Raw genomic sequence first — 27,488 nt, 5'->3', positions numbered from 1 at the left:
GAGATCCGTTCGTGAATCAACATTATCTGAAAGAGAACACACAGAGAGGGAGTTTTACTTTAGCTAAGACTTTAGAAATGTGAGTCAGACCACGTCACTTCTCTGCCCAGGACCCTCCTGAGGCTCCTATCTTCAAGTCAAGGGCAAAAGCTGACAATGACCTACAGGTGACCTACAAGGCCCAGTAGTACCATCTGCCCCGCCCCTCATGGCCTGGTCTCCTTCTGCCCTCTCCCTCACTCTCGCCACTCAGCTCCAACTTCCGCTAGCTTCCTGTTAGTCAGGCCAGACGGCTCCCACCACAGGATACTTGTACTTCCTGGAACATCCTTCCCCCAGGTATCACCGTGGCTTACCTTTTCACCTCTTCCGGTCTTTGCTTAAATGTCACCTTTTCAATGACGCCTTCCCTGGCTGTCTTATTTAAAAATTGCAAACCACTCCCTAACCCCCATCCCAGACTCCATCCTCCTTGCCTGCTTTGTTCCTATCACTTGTATCACCAACTCTTTACTTATTTATTTGCTATCATCTACCTACCATCACTAACATAAACTCCATTATGTCTGAAACTTTTGTCTTTTTTCACTACTGTACCTCCAGGGCTAAATAGTGCCTGATACTCAGGGAGTATTTGTTGAATGCATCAGCAATACTAAATTCTCCTAGGCTGCGGAGAATCTAATAAATGGGGATAGTCCATGGAAAGATCTCATGAGTTCACGCGAGTGGGCAGAAAAATGGCTAATAAGTTTTAATGCACTTGTAAATTAGCAATTGGAGTGGTTCACATATGAGGGCTCTAAACTTTGATTCCATCCTTGGGAAGAGCCCGAGGAGTCACCATAGCTGGTACCTGGAGAATCTGATCCTGTCTGGTACTACAGGATCCTACCAAGGAGTATATGAAACAAGGTTGGAAGCACCTCACCCTGACTTACAGGGATGGCATTCCTGTGCCTGGATTACTGCAGGCAGTTCTGGTCACCAGCTCTCAAGAGAGATAAACCAGAGCTAGAAAAAGTCCAGAGAAGGGCAACCAAATTGTAATCCAGATGGGAGGAAATGATAAAGACAAACTATTTTTTTCCCTTGAATTTTATCTTCAACTATTATAAACCCTCAGAAAAGTTGCAAGTACAGTGAACACCTATATACCCTTCACCTTGGTTCACCAGTTGTTAACATTTTGTTCCATTAGCTTTTTCTTGTTCTATATTTACATCTCTGTATATTTATATATCTACAGCTATATCCATACATAACCACATCTATTTCTCTCTCTCTGTGTGTGTGTGTGTGTGTGTGTGTGTGTGTGCTTATAGACCCTCTGAGTGGACAGAGCTAGGAAATACGTATTTTTTAAAACATTATGAGCTCATACTGTAACTCCAATACCAATTGTACACCTCAGGGTTCTTCCTTGTCCTCCCTCATTATCTCCTTTCTCCCTCGGGGAGAACCCTGGTTCCCAGCAGCTTCAATATGTTTACTCATTTGCTCCAAATTACACTGCTGTTACTGAAAGTGGGGTCCAGCTTCTCGCCACTCAAAAGCCAATAAAGAAGCAAGTGGGTGGAAAGGAAAGTTTGCTTTATTTCGGATGCTGGCAGCCAGTGGGGAGGGCGGACTCCTATCCAAAGGCCGACTTCCCCCACTGACAATCAGTGGGCAAGAGCTTTTATACACAGAGGGAGGGGACTACATGCAGAAACAGCACAGTCAGCTCTGATAGTCATCTTGAAATTGGTCATGCAGTGGTCTGATCAGCGTCATCTTGATTAAGTACGGTTAATCTTCAGTTCCAGGGTCGGTTTGTTTTCATTTCTCGGAATTGTGGCAGCTTATATCATGGCTACGGTTTCATCATCATGTAGTTAACTTCTTCCACCTGGTAGGGGTTTCAGTATCTATAAGACAGCTCACAGGATACAGCTCAGAATATTATCTACAGCCCTTGAGGAGGAGCTAAAGGTCCTTGACTACGCATAATGACTACACTATTATTATTTAGTCTTGTTGGACTGTTTTGCTTTCTTTCTGCATTCTCTCGCTTCTCTGATTAAACTTATTCTTTGGCTAAAGTTTTTCCACAGACAAAAGGCAAGCTGAGGACATGGGGGGCAAGGACCCTAGGGTCCTGCTCCGTTGCACAACCAGTACCATGACCAACGACAAATGTACTAAGTGGAGGTCAAGATTTCTTTGCAATTCCTTTCGTCCCTAGAATATATCCCACTGAGGGTGTACAGAGCACTATGTTCAAAAGTTACTCAGATTGTTTTAAATCTGTGAGGTTATGCTATCCGTTGATGTATAGGTACATTCATTTGTTTCTATTTGTATTACATTTTAGGTTTTTTTAAAAAAAAAATGTTGATTTTTTTAAGTATATGAAACATGATCATGGCTCAAAAGCCACAACTAGATAATAAGGTTCTTAGAGAAGTCTCGCGCCCTCCCAACCCATTTCCCCTTCCTTTACAGGCAACCAAATGCATTAGTTTCTGGTTTATCTCCCCTGTGTTTCTTTTTGCTCATATGTAAGTACTATGTATATTCTTATTATCCTTTCTCTCTGATACAAAATTACCATACCATATATATATATGTATATATATATGTACATTATTTTGTGTCTCACTTTTTTCACTTAGTGCATCCTATAATCATCTATATGTTCATAGGTATCTTCCTCATTAAAGGCACACCTTGGAGATATCACTGGTTTGGTTGCAGACTACCACTATAAAGAGAATATTGCAATAAAACGAGCCACATGATTTTTTTAGTTTCCCAGTGCATGTAAACGTTATGTTTACACTATGCTGAAGCCTATTAAGTGTGCAATAGCATTATGTCTAAAAAACAATGTACATATCTTAATTTAAAATACTTTGTTGCTAAAAAATGCTATCATCTGAGACTTCAGCAGGTCATAGTAGTAACATCAGAGGTCACTGATCACAGATCACCATAACAGATATAATAATAAATAAAAGTTAGAAATATTGTGAGAATTACCACAATGTGACACAGAGATATGAAATGAGCAAATGCTTTTGGAAAAAATGGCGCTAATAGACTTGATTGACACAGGGTTGCCACAAACCTTCCATTTGTAAAAACTGCAGTATCTTTGAAGTGCAGTAAACCGAAGCACAATAAAACAGGTATGCCTGGATGTTTTTTTTTTACAGCTGCATGCTCTTCCATTGTTTTTATGCATCGTAGTTTATTCATCCATTCTCCCATGGGTGGGCATGTAGGTTGTTCCCAATATTTTGCTATCTCCAGTAATTCCTCAATTAATAATCTCATGCTCGTGGTTCCTCATATTATTGGAGATGTATTTTTCAGGATAAATTGCTATGGGTGGGATTGCTAGATCAAGGATTAATGAATATTTTCAGTTTCCCTTACAGAAGGCTATGCTGTTTTGCACTCTCACCAACAACATGACACGCACAGTGTCACGCAGTCAACAACATGATTCACGGTCTCATCAACAGAGTGTTGATGAAGCTTATTTTTCACCAATATGACAAGTGAGAAATGGCATCTCGGCATAGTTTTAACTTATTTCCTCTTATTTTAAGTGAAATTGAGCACGTTTTCCTATACTTAAGGACTATTTGGACTAAGGTACCATCTTGGAGACCCTGTGAATAAAGCCAGGTGTGCAATGATACCGGCAGAGATTAAGGATGATGACGGGGTGGAGGCTAGAGTGAAGCTGCAGGACCAGTCCCACAAGGGGGCTGATAGGCTTTAGTGAATATAGAGCAATGGCTGAGAATCTCCTGTGGTTTTCATCTATTTGTTATTGTTGTTGCCTGCTGGATAGAGAGGGGCACAGCGAGCCTTCTTTGTCCTTTGGCAAGTCTCTCTTCACAGCTCTGTCCAAAGACTTACATGCTGTCACTGGCAGGCATGCTACAGATGCCATAAGCCGTCTTTTCCCAAAGTAGAGTGTTGGGATCTTGCAATCTCTCATCACACCAAGTGAGGTCAAGTAAAAAGTGCTGTACCTCTGCTTCAAATGAGGATTATTTCTGCTAGAAATAACTAGCTGGCCTGTAAGACCTGTGACCTTCCTCTGATCTCTCTTCATTCTTAACTTCCCCCTTGGTCTGTCCTAGGGTCTTACTGAGGCTTCCCCTCTTTCCAGGGACCTTGCCCTGTTTCTGGTTCCTGCTCAGGTAGTAGCCTTTGTTCAGAAGCTCCATGTTTGGTCATTTTCTTGGCCTCTGAGTGAGTTTTGTCCTAGGTTTGATTCTTCTTTCCTCTGGTCTCTCAAGTACGTGGTGACTGTAACCCTAGCCTCCCTCTTCCTGGCAGTTGAGCCCGCCTACTCGGAGGGCTGTGCTCCAGCGCCTCGCTGTTCTCCCACCAGCCACCAGGAGGCAGTAAGCAATAACGGACGAAGCTTCCCAGCTAAAACCTAACCCTGCTCTCCTCCCAGCTACACCCTTCCCACTCCAAGGAGAAGTGACTCTCCAACTTCTATGTGAAATGAAAGAACTAAAGGATTCCTTGTTATTTCTGGTCTGGAAGCTGGGATGGTGGAGGAGTTGGGAACAGGAGTGCATTTGAGGGGGAATTACAGAGTCCCGTTTGGGTTGTTGAGTTGGGAAAGAAAGAGTGGGATGTATCTGAGTGGGGATAGAGTGTATCACGTGGACTGGAGCCCAGGTGAGAGGTTTGAGCGCATTTGTGCAGAGATAACAGTTGAAGCCAGAGAGGGGGGTGACCTCTCTAAGATTCACTGGCTATATCTGTGTGAATGTCCTCAGCTAGAAGAATCCTTATTAATTTTCCTGACTGTCCACCCCATTCAACAACACTCTTGCTTCCAGTCAGGCCCACCAGCTATAATTGGGCCGTGGTAGAGAACCCTCTGTTTCTGCTGATCAGAATCTGCACTCTGAAGTTAGCATCCATAAATTTGAGAGAAGAGGGAAATCTGGGGAAGGGGACCACACGTCCTTCTCCTCCATCCTTGCTTAAGAATGCGGAATCCCTGAAGTAGAGGGGGTGGAATCCATCTGAATAAATGCTTTAAAATAAGTAGAATCTCTCCCAAGAGCTTAGATACCTTGCTGACAGGGACCATAAAAATGCATAGTTTATTCACATTTTATTATCTAGATTTGTAAGGTACCAAGGACTCTGCACATTCAACTACCTCAATGTCGAAAACAGTTACTTATTTTCACTTTTAGTCATTAGCAGTTATGCATATTTTTCTACCTTCTGAAATTTAGCAAGTGTCTTATTAAACTTTCATATTCATTTCTATGCAGGATGAATTTAATTGTATTCCTTTGAGTATTAGCTGACTTTTGAGCTCCAGATTTTTATTAAGAAAATTATGCTCATTGATATTTCATGTGTGAAGAGGTATATAAATCTAGGCTGCTTTGGATGTGATAGTGCACTAATAGCTCATTAGACGGTTAATTGTTTATTTTATACACCGTTCTGTTTTTTAGTTAGTTTGCATTTTATTCTTCTTCTTTTTTTTTTTGCAGTATGCGGGCCTCTCACTGTTGTGGCCTCTCCCGTTGTGGAGCACAGGCTTCGGACGTGCGGGCTCAGCAGCCATGGCTCACGGGCCTAGTTGCTCCGCGGCATGTGGGATCTTCCCGGACCGGGGCACGAACCCGTGTCCCCTGCATCGGCAGGCGGACTCTCAACCACTGCGCCACCAGGGAAGCCCCATTTTATTGTTCTTGACCTCAACTATCCCACCCAACAGAGATGACTTAGACATCTCCCCCAAACCACAAAGCTGCAGTTCCAATATGAGCCACTTCCCATATTTACCCCAAAGAGAGATTTTCTGCTAGAAGTATCTCGGGACCAAAGCTCATGGAGTATTATAGTTCCTGTTCCTCATCTCAGAGTGTCTATGGGGACTGTTTTCTTGAAAGCCCTTGGACTTTGAGGCACATAGAGATACTCACAATTCTCCATTATAGCTAGCTAACTAGGCTTCTGCCTTTCCTATCTTTGCAAACAGAAAACCACCTTGTGGAAAAAAGAAAGGTAAGCTGTACAGCCCTGGCATTCTGTGCCTAATAAAATATGTGGTGGAACAACGATCTGGAGAGCTTGTCCAGTTCTTATGCAAAATGGGTCAGCTTTTCAGGGCTTCGTGCCCCCATCCATAGCTTGAGGACTGTTTTCAGATCACCTCATAAAAAATAAAATCACCCTCATGAAAATGATTTCTTAGGTGAAATCTAGCAGCAGCATATCCATCAACCCCTCCCTGAGGCGCTGGTGAATGTGATCAGTGCCAGCCAAGAACAAGCATGTCGTTTCCATGCTGGTGTGCACTGTTGGCACCCAGTCACTGGTGCAGAGCGTGTTTCCAGAAAGGATTCAAGTTGGAGGTGAGCCGAGAGAGCTCCTGAGAATCCCAGATATGGGGTCTTTCCCCTTTTTTATTTGTAGCTAGAACAGGTATAAAGAATGAGCTAGGATTTCCTTAGTATGAATGGGAATTTACTGCCTTTTTCTTCTCTTTAAACTTTAAAGATCTGTGTTTAAATATAATCATATTTAAATTATATCTATCTGATTCGCCTGTGTTTTGAGGAGTATACATATATATTTCCCTTTGTATATGGAAAGGTGCCAGGAAATGGATAGTAATGATAACATACTATACTTTTACCATAAGAAGGAACAAATAATTAAATTTTCATGCCCTTTAAATATTGGAGAATTGCTCTCCTTTATATTTGAGGTTTAATAAAATCCAAGCCGGGCTTCCCTGGTGGCGCAGTGGTTGAGAGTCCGCCTGCCGATGCAGGGGACACGGGTTCGTGCCCCGGTCCGGGAGGATCCCACGTGCCGCGGAGTGGCTGGGCCCGTGAGCCATGGCCGCTGAGCCTGCGCGTCCGGAGCCTCTGGAGCCTGTGCTCCGCAACGGGGGACACCACAACAGTGAGAGGCCCACGTACCACCAAAAAAAAAAAAAAAAAAAAAAAAATCCAAGCCAGCTGGCCTCAATTCAATAAACAAATATTTATTGAGAACATACTCTCTAGTCAGCTTGGGGATACAAATATCAGTAAGAGGCAGTCCTTACCCTTGGAGCTCATTGTCTATTAGGGAAGATAGATGAGTGACAGATAGTTGTGCAATTCGATATGGTAAACTCTAAAATCAGGAGGGATTATACACTCTGCTGTGAGAGCAAAGGCAAAGGAGTAATAAATTCCAGCTTAGGGATCAAAGTAAGCTAGTGAGACAGTCGTACCTTAAAGGATGTGCTGGAGTTCTCAGAGTAGAGAAGGGGTGGGGAGGAAGTGACTGCAGTATGGGGGTGGGGGGAACAGCAGCAAGAAGGACAGAGTGCAAGGACAGAGGAAGATAATGAGCAGGAAGGATGTGTACATATATCAAATCATCAAGTTGTACACCTGCAATATGTACAATTAAAAATAAATAAATAAAACAATTAAGCTCAGTGAGAAAAAAAGACATAGATTAGGGCACCTACACAAAGGGACAATCCAAGGAAGGGTATGAGGATATAAAAGTGTATGATGTGTGTGGAGAACCGAGTCCAATGTGCCTAGAGCATGGTGAGGGGAGGGGCTTGAAGAGAGGTGTCACCTGACCTCGAGGCTGATGCAAATGCAGGGATTGGCTTTTGAAGATTTTGGGTGTCATGGGAAAGAGTTTGGGGCAGTTCTGAAGGCAGTGGGATGAAGATGCTGAAATTTTCTAGATGGATGCTAGAAATGATTTGGAAGTAGGACTTGGAAACCAAGAAGCGCTGGGAATATGACATCAGGAGGAAGCTATCGCTGAATTCGTAAGCTGGGCAGCTGGGCAGCTGGGCAGTTCGGCGAAGACATTGTTAAAGGAGACGGGGCAAGAAACAGTTCAGATGAAGGGAAAGAGAGAATTAAAACAATGAGTTAGGCTTGGGGTTTGTTTGACTTAGGAAACAGAGAGCCCTAGGAGTCAATGGAAATGTGGGTACTTGGAGTTCATGATAAAGTCAGAGATTTAATGTTGTATTTCATGATACTTAGTGAGATGTCAATGACAGTGACACCTACATCTTGTCTAATACAGCAATTCACCCATATATTCTATCTTCACTGTATCTAAAGCTACAATGAGATCATGGAATATTATGAATCACATAGAAATTAGATTTCTGAAAAATGCATATAACAGCATGTGGATCCTTCACCTTTGATAACTTCATTTTGTTGTCCCATCAGCTATTTTCATAGGATTTTCCCTGCTTAGAGTTAGTTGCATTTTTCTTGTACTTCGTATGACTTTTTAAAACTGGGATAACACCATACTTCAAAATTTAGGAATGGGTTCAAGTGCCTTTGGTGCCATTTTACCAGAATGTTTTGCTTTCTATTCATGTGTTCAACTGTGTATGTGCTTGACATCTTCATCTTTCAACTTTTAAAATAAATGTCTTTTGGGATACTCTAAAACCACAACATCTGAATAGAGGCTACTCACCACAAATTAATTTAAAAATTAAAATTATATGTAAAATTACACAAAATCCATTTTCATTTGTTAAAAATCACCTTTTATCTTATTGCCCTTATTGTGTAATTCATATGTTTAAAGGTCATGTGGAGTTAATACCCCAACTCTGGTTGGGTTACAAACATTTACTGCTCTGACACAGGACCCTCATAATCACCGTATCCGACCCAAAATCCAGCATGTAAAGCCTGGTGGCAGTTGCAGTTACCTTAGCTATGACTTTTGGAGAGGATGCGGTTGTCTGGACATGCAGGTTTGAATCCTGATGCCAGTCAATCAGTAAAAATGATTCGACCTGCCAATCAGTTGATAAAAATGCTGAAGACAGAAGCATCTCAGGTTGGGAACTCAGCCAGCTTGAGAACGGAGAAGAGCTAGTGTTTCAGTTCCATGATGCAGCAAACAAGGACAGCCGCAGGCTTTGCCCTGTGAGGTGCCAGGCAGAGGAGAGGAGAAGGTGGGAAATGTGCTGCTGACTGCAGCGGTAAGCAGCCTTGCTGAGCGTCAGAAGAGTGACCTAATAGAGCCAGTCTGCAAGGACTGGAAAGGGAGGACCAGATACAGCAACTTATTCATGGCTGTAAAACGGAGAGCTTGACATGCCCACACCACTGGATCTCTAGAAACTTTCCTGAGTGAATTACAACAGGAGAAAATCATACTTCTATGCAGTGGATGTTTGATGCATTTTTAGAAGGCCAAGCTGTGTGGCTGACAGGGTCTTGGTGCTCTGGCCAGGTGTCAGGCCTGAGCCTCTGAGGTGGGAGAGCCGAGTTCCGGACATTGGTGGTCCACCAGAGGCCTCCCAACCCCTCATAATATCAGTCAGCAAGAGCTCTCCTAGAGATACCCATCTCAATGCTAAGACCCATCTCCACTCAATAACCAGCAAGCTCCAGTCCTGGACACCCCATGTCAAACAACTAGCAAAACAGGAACACACCCCCACCCATTAACAGAGAGGCTGCCTAAAATCATAATAAGTTCACAGACATCAAAAAACACACCGCCAGATACAGTCCTGCCCACCAGAAAGAAAGATCCAGCATCATCCACTAGAACACAGGCACCAGTCCCCTCCACCAGGAAACCCACACAACCCATTGAACCAACCTTACCCACTGGGGGCAGACACCAAAAACAACAGGAACTACGAACCTGCAGCCTGGGAAAAGGAGACCCCAAACAAAGTAAGTTAAGCAAAATGAGAAGACAGAGAAATACACAGCAGATGAAGGAGCAAGATAAAAACCCACCAGACCAAACAAATGAAGAGGAAATAGGTAGTCTACCTGAAAAAGAACTCAGAGTAATGATACTAAAGATCCAAAATCTTGGAAATAGAATGGAGGAAATACAAGAAATGATTAACAAGGACCTAGAAGAACTATAGAGATAACAAACAATGATGAAAAACAGAATAAATGAAATTAAAAATTCTCTAGAAGAAATCAATAGCAGAATAACTGAGGAAGAAGAAAGGATAAGCAACCTGGAAGGTAAAACAGTGGAAATAATTACCTCAGAGCAGAATAAAGAAAAAAGAATGAAAGGAATTGAGGACAGTCTCAGAGACCTCTGGGACAACATTAAACACACCAACATTCGAATTATAGGGCTCCCAGAAGAAGAAGAGAAAAAGAAAGGGACTGAGAAAATATTTGAAGAGATTATAGTGGAAAACTTCCCTTATATGGGAAAGGAAATAGTCAATCAAGTCCAGGAAGCACAGAGTCCCATACAGGATAAATCCAAGGAGAAACACACCAAGACACATATTAATCAAACTATCAAAAATTAAATACAAAGAAAAAATATTAAAAGCAGCAAGGGAAAAACAACAAATAACATACAAGGGAATCCCCATAAGGTTAACAGCTGATCTTTCAGCAGAAACTCTGCAAGCCAGAAGGGAGTGGCAGGACATATTTTAAATGATGAAAGGGAAAAACCTACAACCAAGATTACTCTACCCAGCAAGGATCTCATTCAGATTTGATGGAGAAATTAAAACCTTTACAGACAAGCAAAAGCTGAGAGAGTTCAGCACCACCAAACCAGCTTTACAACAAATGCTAAAGGATCTTCTCTAGGCAAGAAACACAAGAGAAGGAAAAGACCTATAATAACAAACCCAAAACAATTAAGAAAATGGTAATAGGAACATACATATCGATAATTACCTTAAATGTAAATGGATTAAATGCTCCCACCAAAAGACACAGACTAGCTGAATGGATACAAAAACAAGACCCATATATATGCTGTCTACAAGAGACACACTTCAGACCTAGAGACACATACAGACTGAAAATGAGGGGATGGAAAAAGATATTCCATGCAAATGGAAACCAAAAGAAAGCTGGAGTAGCAATTCTCATATCAGACAAAATAGACTTTTAAATAAAGACTATTAGAAGAGACAAAGAAGGGCACTACATAATGATCAAGGAATTGATCCAAGAAGAATATATAACAATTGTAAATATTTATGAACCCAACATAGGAGCACCTCAATACATAAGGCAAATACTAACAGCCATAAAAGGGGAAATCGACAGTAACACATTCATAGTAGGGGACTTTAACACCCCACTTTCACCAATGGACAGATCATCCAAAATGAAAATAAATAAGGAAACCCAAGCTTTAAATGGTACATTAAACAACATGGACTTAATTGATATTTATAGGACATTCCATCCAAAAACAACAGAATACACATTTTTCTCAGTTGCTCATGGAACATTCTCCAGGATAGATCATATCTTGGGTCACAAATCAAGCCTTGGTAAATTTAAGAAAATTGAAATTTTATCAAGTATCTTTTCCGACCACAATGCTATGAGACTAGATATCAACTACAGGAAAAAGATCTGTAAAAAATACAAACATATGGAGGCTAAACAATACAGTACTTAATAACGAAGTGATCACTGAAGAAATCAAAGTGGAAATCAGAAAGTACCTAGAAACAAATGACAATGGAGACATGATGACCCAAAACCTATGGGATGCAGCAAAAGCGGTTCTAAGAGGGAAGTTTATAGCAATACAATCCTACCTTAAGAAACAGGAAACATCTCGAATAAACAACCTAACCTTGCACCTACAGCAATTACAGAAAGAAGAACAAAAAAATCCTCAAAGTTAGCAGAAGGAAAGAAATCATAAGGATCAGATAAGAAATAAATGAAGAAGAAATGAAGGAAACGATAGCAAAGATCAATAAAACTAAAAGCTGGTTCTCTGAGAAGATAAACAAAATTGATAAACCATTAGCCAGACTCATCAAGAAGAAAAAGGGAGAAGACTCAAATCAATAGAATTAGAAATGAAAAAGGAGAAGTAACAACTGACACTGAAGAAATACAAAAGATCATGAGCGATTACTACAAGCAGCACTATGCCAATAAAATGGACAACCTGGAAGAAATGGACAAATTCTTAGAAATGCACAACCAGCCAAGACTGAATCAGGAAGAAATAGAAAATATGAACAGACCAATCACAAGCACTGAAATTGAAACTGTGATTAAAAATATTCCAGGGCTTCCCTGGTGGCGCAGTGGTTGAGAGTCCGCCTGCCGATGCGGGGAACATGGGTTTGTGCTCCAGTCCGGGAAGATCCCACATGCTGCTGAGCGGCTGGGCCCGTGAGCTGTGGCCACTGGACCTGCGCGTCCGGAGCCTGTGCTCTGCAACGGGAGAGGCCACAACAGTGAGAGGCCTGCATGCCGCAAAAAAAAAAAAAAAAAAAATTCCAACAAACAAAAGCCCAGGACCAGATGGCTTCACAGGCGAATTCTATCAAACATTTAGAGAAGAGCTAACACCTATCCTTCTCAAACTCTTCCAGAATATAGCAGAGGGAGGAACACTCCCAAACTCATTCTACGAGGCCACCATCTCCCTGATACCAAAACCGGAAAAGGATGTCACAAAGAAAGAAAACTACAGGCCAATATCACTGATGAACATAGATGCAAAAATCCTCAACAAAATACTAGCAATCAGAATCCAACATCACATTAAAAGAATCATACACCATGATCAAGTGGGGTTTATTCCAGAAATGCAAGGATTCTTCAATATACGCAAATCAATCAGTGCGATACACCATATTAACAAATTGAAGGAGAAAAACCATATGGTCATCTCAATAGATGCAGAGAAAGCTTTTGACAAAATTCAACACCCATTTATGATAAAAACCCTGCAGAAAGTAGGCATAGAGGGAACTTTCCTCAACATAATAAAGGCTATATATGACAAACCCACAGCCAACATCATCCTCAATGGTGAAAAACTGAAAGCATTTCCACTAAGATCAGGAACAAGACAAGGTTGCCCACTCTCACCACTCTTATTCAACATAGTTTTGGAAGTTTTAGCCACAGCAATCAGAGAAGAAAAGGAAATGAAAGGAATCCAAATTGGAAAAGCAGAAGTAAAGCTGTCACTGTTTGCAGATGACATGATACTATACATAGAGAATCCTAAAGATGCTACCAGAAAACTACTAGAGCTAATCAATGAATTTGATAAAGTAGCAGGATACAAAATTAATGCACAGAAATCTCTGGCATTCCTATACACTAATGATGAAAAATGTGAAAGTGAAATCAAGAAAACACTCCCATTTACCACTGCAACAAAAAGAATAAAATATCTAGGAATAAACCTACGTAAGGAGACAAAAGACCTGTATCCAGAAAATTATAAGACACTGATGAAAGAAATTAAAGGTAATACAAATAGATGGAGAGATATACCATGTTCTTGGAATGGAAGAATCAACATTGTGAAAATGACTCTACTACCCAAAGCAATCTACAGATTCAATGTAATCCCTATCAAACTACCACTGGCATTTTTCACAGAACTAGAACAAAAAATTTCACAATTTGTATGGAAACACAAAAGACCCCGAATAGCCAAAGCAATCTTGAGAACGAATAATGGAGCTGGAGGATTCTGGCTCCCTGACTTCAGACTATACTACAAAGGTACAGTAATCAAGACAGTATGGTACTGGCACAAAAGCAGAAATACAGATCAATGGAACAGCGTAGAAAGCACAGAGATAAACCCACACACATATGGTCACCTTATCTTTGATAAAGAAGACAAGAATGTACAGTGGAGAAAGGACAGCCTCTTCAATAATAGTGCTGGGAAAACTGGACAGGTACATGTAAAAGTATGAGATTAGATCATTCCCTAACACCATACACAAAAATAAGCTCAAAATGGACTAAAGACCTAAATGTAAGGCCAGAAACTATCAAACTCTTAGAGGAAAACATAGGCAGAACACTCTATGACAAAAATCACAGCAAGATCCTTTTTGACCCACCTCCTAGAGAAATGGAAATAAAAACAAAAATAAACAAATGGGACCTAATGAAACTTCAAAGCTTTTGCACAGCAAAGGAAACCATAAACAAGACCAAAAGACAACCCTCAAAATGGGAGAAAATATTTTCAAATGAAGCAACTGACAAAGGATTAATCTCCAAAATTTACAAGCAACTCATGCAGCTCAATAACAAAAAAACAAACAACCCAATCCAAAAATGGGCAGAAGACCTAAAGAGACATTTCTCCAAAGAAGTTATACAGACTGTCAACAAACACATGAAAGAATGCACAACATCATTAATCATTAGAGAAATGCAAATCAGAACTACAATGAGATATCATCTCACACCAGTCAGAATGGCCTGATCAAAAAATCTAGCAACAATAAATGCTGGAGAGGGTGTGGAGAAAAGGGAACACTCTTACACTTCTGGTGGGAATGTGAATTGCTACAGCCACTATGGAGAACAGTATGGAGGTTCCTTAAAAAACTACAAATAGAACTACCATATGACCCAGCAACCCCACTGCTGGGCATATACCCTGAGAAAACCATAATTCAAAAAGAGTCATGTACCAAAATGTTTATTGCAGCTCTATTTACAATAGCCAGGACATGGAAGCAACCTAAGTGTCCATCATCGGATGAATGGATAAAGAAGATGTGGCACATATATACAATGGAATATTACTCGGCCATGAAAAGAAACGAAATTGAGCTATTTGTAATGAGGTGGATGGACCTGGAGTCTGTCATACAGAGTGAAGTAAGTCATAAAGAGAAAGACAAACACCGTATGCTAACACATATGTATGGAATTTAAGGAAAAAAAGAAATGTCATGAAGAACCTAGGGGTAAGACAGGAATAAAGACACAGACCTACTAGAGAATGGACTTGAGGATGTGGGGAGGGGGAAGGGTAAGCTGTGACAAAGTGAGAGAGTGGCATGGACATATATACACTACCAAACGTAAAATAGGAAGCTAGTGGGAAGCAGCCGCATAGCACAGGGAGATCAGCTAGTTGGTTTGTGACCACCTAGAGGGGTGGGATAGGGAGGGTGGGAGGGAGGGAGATGCAAGAGGGAAGAGATATGGGAACATATGTATATGTATAACTGATTCACTTTGTTATAAAACAGAAACTAACACACCATTGTAAAGCAATTATACGCCAATAAAGATGTAAAAAAAAAAAAGAGAGAGAGGTGTAATACTCTCATTCCATATGCTATAAGAAAAGGCAGAAGGGGACCTTTTTTTTTTTTGTGTGGTACGCAGACCTCTCACTGTTGTGACCTCTCCTGTTGCGGAGCACAGGCTCCGGATGCGCAGGCCCAGCGGCCATGGCTCACAGGCCCAGCCACTCCGCAGCACGCAGGATCCTCCCAGACCAGGGCCTGATCCCGTGTCCCCTGCATCGGCAGGCAGACTCTCAACCACTGCGCCACCAGGGAAGCCCCATGTCTTTGTTTTTTTGTTTTTTTGTTTTTAAATAGCCTTTATTTATTTATTTTGCGGTATGCGGGCCTTTCACTGTTGTGGCCTCTCCCGTTGCGGAGCACAGGCTCTGGACACGCAGGCCCAGCGGCCATGGCTCACGGGCCCAGCTGCTCTGCGGCATGTGGGATCTTCCCGGACTGGGGCACGAACCTGTGTCCCCTGCATCAGCAGGCGGACTCTCAACCACTGCACCACCAGGGAAGCCCATGTCTTTGTTTTTGATGTTAAACATTATCATGGTGATATGTCTACATATGGATTTCTATTTACTTATTTGTTTGTTTTTCCTGTTTAGGATGCATTGAGTTTCCTGAACTTGAGGATTCAAATCTTTCATCACTTCTCAGCCATTATTTCATCAGTTATTATCTCTTTTTTATTCTCCCTTTTCTATCTTTCTGAAACTTTTTTGAGATGTATGTTAGAGCTTACCACTTTAGCCTACATGCCTCTTAACCTCTTCTTTATATTTCCCATTTATTTTCCCCTCTGCAGCATTCTAGATGAGGTCTTCAGATCTATTTTCCAGTTTTCTAATTATTTCCTTGACTATATCTAATCTGCTGTTTAAGCTATCACTAAGTGTTATTAGGTAGACACCTCCCCCAAAGATGTCCGCATCCTAACCTCAGAACCTGCAAATATGCTACCTTATGTGACAGATAGGACTTTATAGTTATTATTAAGGTTAAGGACCTTGAGATGGGGATGTTATCCTAGATTATCCAAGTGGGCCCAATTTAATCACATGAGCTCTTAGTGGAAGAAGGAGGCAGAAGAGTGGATCAGAGAGATGAAATGGTACAAGGAGGAAAGAGAGGGGCTTGACCTGCCACTGATAGCGTTTAAAATATAGGAAGGGGACCATGAACCAAGGAATGCAGATGGACCCTAGAATCTAGGAAGGGTCCTTACCTGACAGCCAGCAAGGAATTGGGGACCATGGTCCTACAACTGCAAGAAAGTGAATTCTGTCAACAACTCAAATGAGCAAGGAAATGGGTCTTTCCCAGCAGCCTACAGAAAGGAACCCAGCCTGCTCACCTTAATTTTAGCCCAGTAGGACCGATATCAGACTTATTAACTGCAGAACTGTGAAATAATACCTTTATGTGTGTTTTTTGTTTGTTTGTTTTTTGTTTTTTTGGCTGCATTGTGTCTTCGTTGCTGCGCGCAGGCTTTCTTTAGTTGCGCCGAGCGGGGGCTACTCTTTGTTCCAGTTTGCGGGCTTCTCATTGTGGTGGCTTCTGTTGTACGGAGCACTGGGTCTAGGCGCCCAGACTTCCATAGTTGCAGCACACGGGCTCTAGAGCGCACGGGCTTCAGTAGTTGTGGCGCAGGGGCTTAGTTGTTCCACGGCTTGTGGGATCCTTCCCGGATCAGGGATCAAACCTGTGTCCCCTGCATTGGCAGGCAGATTCTTAACTGCTGCGCCACCAGGGAAGTCCCACATTTATGTTGTTTTAAGCCACTTATTTTGTGGTTATTTGTTACAGCATCAATAAAAAAAAACTAATGCAGGTTTTAATTTTTTTAATTTTCATGAGTTCTATCTGGCTCTTTTTCAAATATGCTATTCATGTTTATAGTTTCCGTTTCACACTTATATTTTCAATCACCTTTTTATTCTTCAATATAGTAAAAACATAATGTGCACCTGAAAATTCACTCTCGGAGATCTTTGCAGGTCTGGTTCTGCTTCCTTTTGTTTAGTTGGCTCTTGCTCACAGTGCCTGTTTCTCTATGAGTTTTTTAACTCCTGACTGTGAGCTCATGTTTATTGGAAATTAACTGTTGGATTCTTTGAGACTTGGGTCGAAGGCACATTGTTCCAGGAAAGATTTATGTTCACATCTGCCAGATGCCACCTGTGTCTTCCTGGGACCACCTGAAAATAAATCTTTAGCTTGAGGTTTTTCAAATCACACAAGTAAATGAATGAATGCTAATTAATGTCACAAATTAAGAATTCTTAGGAAAGTTTTTTTTTTTTTTTTTTTTTCCCACCAAGCTAGGTAGAACAATTTACCTACCATCCCCTTCTGACAGGTGGGTTATTTCTAGTTGACTTTGATACTAAGTGATTAGCCCTATGAAGTCCCAGATTTATGTAGGAGTTTCCTATTAGACTTTCTTCCTGGGGCATATGGGTTACCTATTCTCTCATTGTACCATCCCAACAGATGCGCAAGAACACCAGGGCTTAGCCCCCTTGGTAAAATCTGGCTTATGTTTCTGGATTCCAGTTTTCATTCTATATTTTGTTCGACCCTCTGGATTTCTTAGTTTCTTGCCAGTTCAGTAATGTTTTTCATATCTTATCCAGCATTTTTAGCTATTTTCAGGAGAGTTGTTCAGGGTAACAATTGCACTGTACTGTCAGAAATTAAAATGTCTGATTCTCTCTTTAGAATGAATTCTTAGGTGTAAAATTGCTAGATTAAAAGGCAAGCACATTAAAATTTTTATACATATAGCCATATTACCAAGGTTTATTTTATGTCCAAGGAAATAAAACAGAAAAACAAATCACTAATCTCAAGCATTTGTTGGATTCCTTTTAAATTTGCCTCTAACATCTACGAAAGGAGATGTAAATGTGGTTTACATCTGAACAGGAGACAAAATTTACAAACAAAACAAAACAGTAACTCAAAACAGTTTAACTGTGAAATGTTTATAGATGGTAAATTAGGAGTTCAAGAAAGACAGAAAAATTTAAATCTGGTCATGCTGCACCCCTGCTTGGGAAGTCTTCTATGGTTGCCTAAAGCAGCCCACATGACCCTGCATGGTCTGGCCCTGACCTTATCTCCATCCTCATCTCTGCTTCTAACTCTCTGGCTCCAGCATCGCTGACCTTGTCTCTGTTACTCAAATGCAGTGAAGTCCTTCTCGCCTCCAAGCCTTACCTCTTATCTGAATGTCCTCTCTTGCCTCCCACTTCCACTCTGTTTTGCCTGGATGACCTGCTTATTCTTCAGGTCTCAGCTTACATATGACATTTTAAGAGAGAACCTCCCTGATCTTCTAGAGTAAACCACCACATGCACACACACACACCCCATATCTGTGTGTTCAGACTGCGGGTCGACCGAGCAACTTTGGGACCAAAACTAAGTTCGTGCTCCTCAGAGCACCTGGTCAATTCAAAACGAGAGCTAGAGGGCTTCCCTGGTGGCGCAGTGGTTGAGAGTCCGCCTGCCGATGTAGGGGACACGAGTTCGTGCCCCGGTCCAGGAAGATCCCACATGCCACGGAGCGGCTGCGCCCGTGAGCCATGGCCGCTGAGCCTGCGCATCCGGAGCCTGTGCTCCGCAACGGGAGAGGCCGCAGCAGTGAGAGGCCCGCGTACCGCAAAACAAAACAAAACAAAAAAGAGCTAGAGAGTGAGAATGAGAGAGAGAGAAAGAGAGACTATACTGTCTTAAAGCATCCTGTTCTTCTTTTCCATAGCACTTATTACAGTGGTATTGACTAATGTCCCCCTCCTCCACTAAAGAAAGGGACAAAGTCAGGGAGCTATTCACTACCATATCCTAACACCTAGCTCAGTGCCTGGTGCATTGTAAATCTTTATTGAATATGTGAATTTTAAAGATGGGTAGCTGCATTTAGATAAGTGGTGCCAATAGAACACTTTGGAAATCATAAAACAAGTGGGAAAGTAAGAAACAAAACAGAAAGACCAAAGAAATTTTAATAATTTATAACTCAGTGAAGAAATATGAGCAGTGCTCTTCAAGCTAACAAATTGTCTATAATGGCAGATTCTTAGCGCCAGTCCATAAGTAGGGGAGAATAAAAGGAGGTGGGCTTCTTGTCCAGCGTGAGGTTAGCTACAGCAAGATTGGCTAGCACTGCTTTGGATTATTAAGGACTTTCATGGAATCTTTCCCTGAAGATGGAGAGCTTTCATTTCTGAGATGTTCTTGATGTCCTAATAGGAGGAAGTAGAATGGGCCTCTAGTTTTTTCATTCCTGTATGTTGATGGTAAAGTTTTCCTTTTTCCCCCTTTTTTGGCTGAATTTGATTTAAGTTATTAATAATTTAATTTTCACGTTGATAATTATCTCTGAAGATATGTTTCCATGCCACATTCTGAACAGTTCAGTTCTTTTTGTCAGGTATCAGAGTAACACTGCTTCTGCTGTTCTTGAAACAATTACCAACATTCAACCCAAAGAGAGTGGAGGTGGCATGGGAGAGACCCGGGAGGCCATTGTTTATAGGTTATCCGAAGATATGCTGAGCAAGCTGCCTCCTGATTACATTCCACATGAGGTGAGATACCCTTTCCGCCTGATGCACAGGGCTGTCTTTGGGTTCCACAAGGCTGAGCACAGTCCTGGGACAGTATGTTTCAGTCAGTCCCTTCCTCCCTCTGCTCAATTCTTCTTTTTTACCTTTTGGTCTTCTCTCTCTTACCCTTGCTCAAGCATCTTGCAAAATTACAATCTGCACTTTTCTACTCCACTTTCTCTCTCAATTGCCTTTTCTGTACCCTTTCCCCATCTTTGGGTTCCTTTGTCTTTGGGTCTCCAGATATCTTAATCCTCTGGACTGGGAATCTCTCCCCACCTCTCTTACCCAAGTCTGCTTTGTCCATTATTTAAATTTAGCCCTTTTTTCTGTCTCTTGCCCTACATACTTTTCATTCTCTCAATCCACTCAGCCAGGTAATAGGAAAGCAAGCCATTTAAATGAATTCACTACCCAGTTTGGATGGCAATAAGTTTCTACTTCTTGAATCTCCCAGATGTTTGCTTGTTAATCAACATCAGTTTTTCTCAAAAATTTTTTTTTAATCTCAAGACCCCTTTACAAAATGATTGAGGACCCCAAGTAGCTCTTGTTTATATGGATTATAACTACTGATATTTAACATATTAGAAATGTAAACTAAAAATTTTCAAAAATATTTATTAATTTATTGTGAAATAACATTAATAAACCCATCACATGTTAGCATAACATTTATATTTTAAAAATAAATATATTTTCCAAAACAAAAACATTCAAAGAGAAAAGTGGGATTGTTTTACATTTTTGCAAATCTCTTTAATGTCTGGTTTAATAGAAGACAGCTGGATCCTCATATCTGCTTCTCCATCCAGTCTGTTGTGGTATTACAGGTCATGTAGCCTCTGGTAAACTCCACTGTACACTCCCCAGAGAAGGAGAGTAAAAAGTCAAATAATGTCGTAGTATTACTATGAAAAAAATTCAACTTTGTGGACCTGCCTAAAAGGAACTTGGGGGCCTTCAGGGGTCCCAGACCGCACTTTGAGAACTCATCTAAATAAATCTTTAATTGTGGTAAAATTTCTGGACGGTCTGAAAGTTCTGTAATACACCATCCTTCTTCCCGCAAGAAAAACAGGGTCGTGCCCTCTGGCCATCCAGGGCTTCCTCTCTCCTGTTCTCAGCTTCCACCCCTCACTGCTGAGGGTTAGAGCTTCACCTGAGCCTTAGGCTGGGCTGAGGCAAGTTTAGCTTTTCAACCAAAAAGTGAGAGGCTGATGTCCTAATGCAGGTATGACTATGGTCCTGTGTCTACCCTGTCCTGCATCCCCAAGTCTGGGAGAAATGCACTTATCAGTTGGGAGCCCCGAGGCTACCTGGGCTACAGCCCTCCCGCCTGCAGTGAGTGCCCCCAACAATAAAAAACGTTTTCTTGCTTCTTAAAACAATTTTTGCTTCCGTTGTGTAGATGGGTACCAAGGATTTGGCTAAGATACCGAAATCAATGACTTCACATAGAGATGTTTATAGTCAGGGGAGAAAATATTTTTTAAATGGATAGGTATTATAAGCACATACTTTCTGTGGTTCATTGTAAATGATCTTCAGAAGACAGATGAGGCATAATACCTGTCTTCACAGATTTTAAAAACCAGCATGTGAAAGCGAGATAAAATTTACTCTGTATGACTAGACCGCAGGTTGGTATTACCAGAAGAGGATTTCAAGACCCTTGGGGTAATTTGAGCTGTTCAGGGTTAGTCAGGGCCGCTTCACCAAGATCTCTGTTCCGGCAACATCCCAGCAGGCACTGAGTGAGGGATGTCCCTAAACGGATTGCTAGATGGGAGGGAGTTTGTACCAAGAGACATTTAAAACAGCTTCCTCTTCCAGGCTCACTTACTTTTTAGTGTCCTTTATTTTACAGAAGAGATGTGTTTTGAAAAATGTGGCTGTAAAGTGAATTTAGTTAACTGAAATGTAATTATACTATTGACTTAAAAACATTCGTGTAGAAAAGACTACCTGGTTTCAGAAACATAACAAAAATTCTAAATAAGACTACAGCAGATCTTTCACTTATTAACAGAAAGACAGTTTTAGGCTGGAACAATAAGCAAGTAAAATCAGTGCTAAAGTTAGATTTTCTAGAGCCTAAGTTTTAAGACACATTAAGCATGTGTCTATTGCAAGGGAAGTCTCTCTTTTAAAACCCTAAGTAGGGCAAGGGGATTTGTTTGGGACTGTTAGCACACTAAAAGCTACCCGGGCTATTGATTTGATAGTGTAGCCAACACCAGGGCTTAATTTCTAATGCCGGTTGCAAAAGCATTTCCATAATTTCCCTTTTCCTTAAAGTGTGAATTTCCACAAAGCAGTCCTGATTTAGAGAGAATGCTACATAGGCTCTTTAGCCACTGGAGGCTGAGGGGCTCAAGATGAGAACAGGGCAGCGGAGCCTGCAAAAATGTAAGTTGTAGAACAGGAATTTAGGTGAATACCTGAAGGTTGGTATGGCAGACCGAGTTAGGGCCCTCCACTGGCATGTTTGACTGGGATTTCAAGATCATTTGCTCTACCTGCGCAGGTAGTCCCGTCCAGGTGTTCAGTTTTACATCACTGCTTCCCTCTCATCCCTCACACACTAGAAGTTGCCCAGCTGCAGTTAAGCAGAGGTGTTCGTTGCTGAGTAGGAAACATCAGCACCATGCCAGAAAACCTGTTCTGTAAAATGAGGAGCATGGTCCAGATGAGCCTGAAGCCCATCTGTCTCTAATATTCCATGACTCAAGAAGAGGCAGTGGGTGCCCGGGTCCGGGAAGATCCCACATGCCGCGGAGCGGCTGGGCCCGTGAGCCATGGCCGCTGAGCCTGCGCGGCCGGAGCCTGTGCTCCGCAGTGGGAGAGGCCACAACAGCGAGAGGCCCGCGTACCACAAAAAAATAAAAAAATAAATAAAAAATAAAAAAGAAGAGGTAGTGGGCATCTCCAGCAGAGAATGCTACAGTTTACTGGCTTTCTGGTGATTGTGTGGACTGGTACCTCACTCCAAATTTTCTCCCACTCCATGTGTCTATTCTTACCCCTCCTATCCCGGCATCTCTTCAACTGTGGCCAGCAGAAAGTTCAGATCTCTTTATGAGTTCTTGCCAATATTCGTAGTCAATCTTTTCTTGGGCATATGTCACTAAATTGAAATGTGTATATATACTGGCTTATTTCCAAATAATTGTTATATTGTATTGTTCCCACAACCAGATGATTTTATATTGATCTCTTCAAAATGGCCAATAAATTATATACAAGAAGGAACAGGTGCTTGATGGCCCTCCCACAAAGTCAAATATTTTCATTGATTAGATTAGGAAAGACTCTCCTTAGTCACCCTAGCCAGGGCAGTAGTGACCTTAGGAACCTGCAGCCAGTCATAGTTATTGGTAACTGCTCTGTAAAGATTTGGGCTATATTAACTGTCTGTGACATTTCTGATAACAATTCTGCAGGCACTATGAAAAGAAGGTATTCCAGACTGTGCTCTTATAAAGGTTAGATTGCAAAGGGGTATTTAATTGACACTTAGTACTTAATCATTTGAAAGGGAAAAATGGTATAAGTTTATTTCAGCTTTTCATAGTACATTTCCAATTATCAACTAAGTACAATCAGTAGGAAATAAAAATCATTTTAGTTGAACAGTAGTTTCTGAAGCCCAGAAAATGGGGAATTTAATGGCAAATTTGGTGCTGCAAGAGATATTTTAGAGTTCATCTGGGCTTGTAGAGATACATCCAGAGGAAGAAAAGGAATAGAGAAAGGAGAGGTCATTGGAAAAGAAGTGGCAGATGGTTTTTTAAAACTCTCTGTCATTGTGTTGCATGCTTTGCGTTAGGTGAAAGCTCGTTTGATGAAGATGGGACATCTTAATTCAATGAACATATTTCTCAGACAAGAAATTGACAGAATGCAAAAAGTCATCTCAATACTTCGCAGTAGCCTGAGTGATCTAAAATTGGCCATTGAAGGAACGATCATTATGAGTGAGGTGAGCTATTGTTGTCTCAATAGTCGTTTCCCTCTTTTGTTGGTTTTTCTTTTCCTCAGATTTTAACTTTACCTGTTTTCCAGAACTTGAGAGATGCTCTGGACAATATGTACGATGCTCGCATACCTCAGATCTGGAAGAGAGTGTCCTGGGATTCATCCACGCTGGGCTTCTGGTTTACTGAACTCTTGGAAAGAAATGCTCAGTTTTCCACCTGGATATTTGAAGGGAGGCCCAGTGTGTTTTGGATGACCGGTTTCTTTAATCCCCAAGGTAGGTGCTCATAGGAGAGTAGGCAAACTTGGAAGTTGTGGATAGTTGTACAGTGGCACTGTGTGATAAATGTATGTTATACAGAACAACACAGAGGTACGGCTTGCTGCATGCTGGACCTGTGCTTTCAGCATTGGAGGCCAACAGATGCTTCTGCTATATTTGTTTTACAAATTCAGTCTGAAATTCTTCCTGCCATATTGCTTCCACAAGATGGGGGCAAAACTCCATTTTTTTTTTTCTCACCCACTTCAGCAAGCAAGTCCGTGGTTAGGACAATGTGAAATAGTGGAAGAGTTTTGTTCAAACCTGTTTTTAAATGTTTATGAAAATGACAAAAACGAAGCACCAAAATATGCAAAAAAATGTGCCTAGAGTTCAGAAGATGAGACTGATTTAAAAGTGATCATGCGGCAAAAGTCTTATTCAGTGAACTTCTGGAGTCTGTCCCTGCTCAGCTTTTTTTTTTCTCCCCTGAAAAAGTGCTTTGTGATTCCACTGCATGTATTCCTTCATTCCATTCTAGAAATATTTACTGAATAAGTTTCTGACTAGATCTCATAGAGTTCATAAAAGTTTAGAAACGTGACAATTTTGGGCCTTACTACAACATGGAAAGTTTTTTTAAGTAATTCTTGGCTAGAATGAAGAGATGCTGGGGTCCTTACAGTTCAGCACCTTATAGCTCCATTAGTTATACAATTTAAGAAGCATTCACACAGATTTTGGGTGTATTATTGTTACTCACAGCAGTATGGTTGAATCTCATAAAATAATATTAAGTGAAGGAAGTCAAACAGAACACATTGTAAGTATGTATACAGTGTTCACATAGGTATACATTGTAATGTATGCATATTGTATGATTCCATTTATACAAGGAATCGAAACAGGCAAAACAGATCTTAAAAGTAAGAATAATGGTTCCCCTTGTGGGAGAGGGCAGTGATTGCAAAACAGCACTAGGGGGCTTTTGGGTGTTTGGAAATGTTCTGCTTCTTGAACTGGATCTTGTTTACAGGGCTGTATTCCCTTGGTGAAAATTCCTGGAGCTGTGTACTTATGATTTGTGCACTTTTCTTTGTATAAACAATACTTCAATAAATAGTAGACATTTATTTGTCCTCTGGGCACATACATTCATTCACTTCATGCATTTTCAAATGCCTTAACATTTTCTAAATTTAAAACACTAACCATGGTGGTTTTTATGAACTTAAATTATACATGGTACATTATTATGTTGAAAGAATTTAGATTTGTGAAGGACAGCCCCCAGATTTCACTTATCTTTTTCTCCCAGAATTTCCATTGAATTTTGGGAGGAAATTTTTTATTATGGTTCTCAGATTTTGTGTGTCTACTTATGAGTCTCTTTCCTCCTTACCAACCCTCAATTTGAGTAAGTTGTCACCAGGGAATTCCTGGCTTGGGAGTCTGAAGAAATAGTATTTAACTTAACTAGGATTGTTCAACCATCTTTCATTTGCCAGCCCCTCTGCTAGGTGCTTTCAATAGAGAGAGATTTGAGACCTAATTCTTGCCCTAAAGGAGTCCATAATCTGGTTGGTAGGACAGAAATATTAGCAACTTCAACATAATTTGATAAATGCTCCACCCAGTGAGGACGAAGCACCACACTAGCACAGAGGAGAGAAAGATCAATTCTGCTAAGGCAAAGCTTGAGAAGAGCTTCACACGGGAGGCAGTGAGCAGAGTCTGCAGAGGCGGGGACTGGAGACAAGAGCATCCCAGGCAGAGGCCAGAGCAGAGACAAGGCATGTCCAGGGAGAGAAGCCCAATGCGGCCCAAGCTTGGGAAGCAGGAGCAGGGGTGTTGGGGAGTGAGGCTGGGGTGTGAAGTCTTCCAGGGGAGTTTGGGCTGCATCATAAAGGCAACAGCAAGTCACCAAAGATCACAAGATAACCCCAGGTGGAGGCAGACTGTAGACTGTAGACTGAGGCTTTTACCGGATCCAGGGGAGAGAGCCTGAGACCTTAACCAGGTGCAGAGAAGGAGGCAGATTTGCTGGAGTGATTAAATGGGGACCTTTGAGAGAGCGGGGACTGGCAGTGGCTGAGGCCGAAGGCCAGGTACAAGACAGGGAGCATTGATAGAGGGGCCAGCTGGGAGGAAGGGCAGGGAGCTCTGGATTTGTCAGCTTGTGCTGGTGGGACATCCAGGTGGGGAGGTGTGTTGGCAGACTTGGGGTTTGGCAAAGGGGTGAGGATCAGTGATATTTTTAAAAAGTGAGAACATGAAGTGTAGTTTTGATATTTAGAAGCCAAGGGAGTGGGGTTGGTTCATCCCTGGCTTTCCATAGACATAGCTAAGTCGTATATCACAGCACACAATCTCTTTGAGTGATTGCTTTTTCCCATTAGAAATGTAACTTTCAATAGCAAAGTATTAATATGAACTCATCTTTGTTACTATTTCTTAAGATATACTACAAACCAGAGCAACATTTAAAGAAATATAAATACAAATCAGTTTTCTTATTTGTCTTTACTTGTAATAATACTAATCCTTTCTCGTTTTTTTTTTTTTTTCTTCATTTATGTTTTTAAACTGAGCTTTGATTCTTTCTCTCATGGCTCTCCATGTCTCAGAAAGTCTTGGACTTATTCGAGCATCCTACCTTTACACGCAAGCATCCAGACACATACCCTTATCTGTGATTGCTTTCTGTTTGTAGCACAGAAGAGTGGAGGTCAACTTTCCCTACATACTAATCGTTTCTCTGCTTCCTTTTCCTTCTCTTGACATGAGAGACAAATCACTTTCTGTTCCATATCACCTGGCCAAATCTGGAAAGCATAGAGATTACAGCAAGCCTCTCTGATCACCTTTTGACACCTGTGATTGATTTCTCAATATGAGGTATCTCCTGGGTTTTATATCTTCTAATCCAGTCCCCTTCAATGAAATAATTTTTTTTTGGCTCAAAACATTTAAATAAATTATTTAATGTTTTAAAAACCACGTTTAAGTAAAACACAGTGCAGTTTGAAAAGAGGTCATAGTTTCATCACAAATATGTCTAGTCAAAATTACCTAGACTTTAAAACACTTGAAAATGTTCTTTTCACCTATGACCATTTGTTTTGTGTTCCTATAATGTTAATGTGGCATCTGATGTGTGTTTCCCATCATGCCTTCGGTGAGTGCCCCCCCAAGCCTAAGTCACTTTGAGGCGCACACCGCCGCAGGGACAGGTGACAGGCCCTGTTTGCCCCCTAGTCTGTGTCTGAGCTCACGCTGCTCCGTCCCCTCATGGTAGCCTGATATTTTGTCATACTGAAGAGGCCGAGTCAGCCAGCCACCCTGGAACTAATCTGGTACGTTCAACCCCCTTCACAATCATTTCTGTAGCAAAGGATGAGCTCAATCAGGTGGCAATTAGATTTGATTATTAAAGTGGTCAAGCTCCCTGTACCCATGACCCTGTGACATCTGTTCAATGGCACAGCTTTGGGCAGTGCATGGATTTGCCTCCCAGCAGATTACTCAG

At 41.3% G+C, this 27,488-nt stretch overlaps 1 protein-coding gene across 1 annotated transcript in view; it reads left to right on the top strand.

Moving 5' to 3' along the window:
- The window catches only part of DNAH8 (dynein axonemal heavy chain 8), a 328,229-nt gene that overhangs the window by 289,564 nt on the left and 11,177 nt on the right, over window positions 1-27,488 (top strand). The window contains exons 89-91 of the mRNA XM_060021883.1: window positions 19,542-19,698; window positions 23,549-23,701; window positions 23,785-23,974. Of these exons, the coding sequence (XP_059877866.1) occupies window positions 19,542-19,698; window positions 23,549-23,701; window positions 23,785-23,974 (500 nt within the window). The remainder of the gene's footprint in view (window positions 1-19,541; window positions 19,699-23,548; window positions 23,702-23,784; window positions 23,975-27,488) is intronic.

Source organism: Delphinus delphis, chromosome 10, assembly GCF_949987515.2.
Source record: "Delphinus delphis chromosome 10, mDelDel1.2, whole genome shotgun sequence".
NCBI lineage: Eukaryota > Metazoa > Chordata > Mammalia > Artiodactyla > Delphinidae > Delphinus > Delphinus delphis.
Note: the sequence above shows the minus strand (reverse complement) of the source record. Positions and strands in the feature narration are given on the sequence as shown.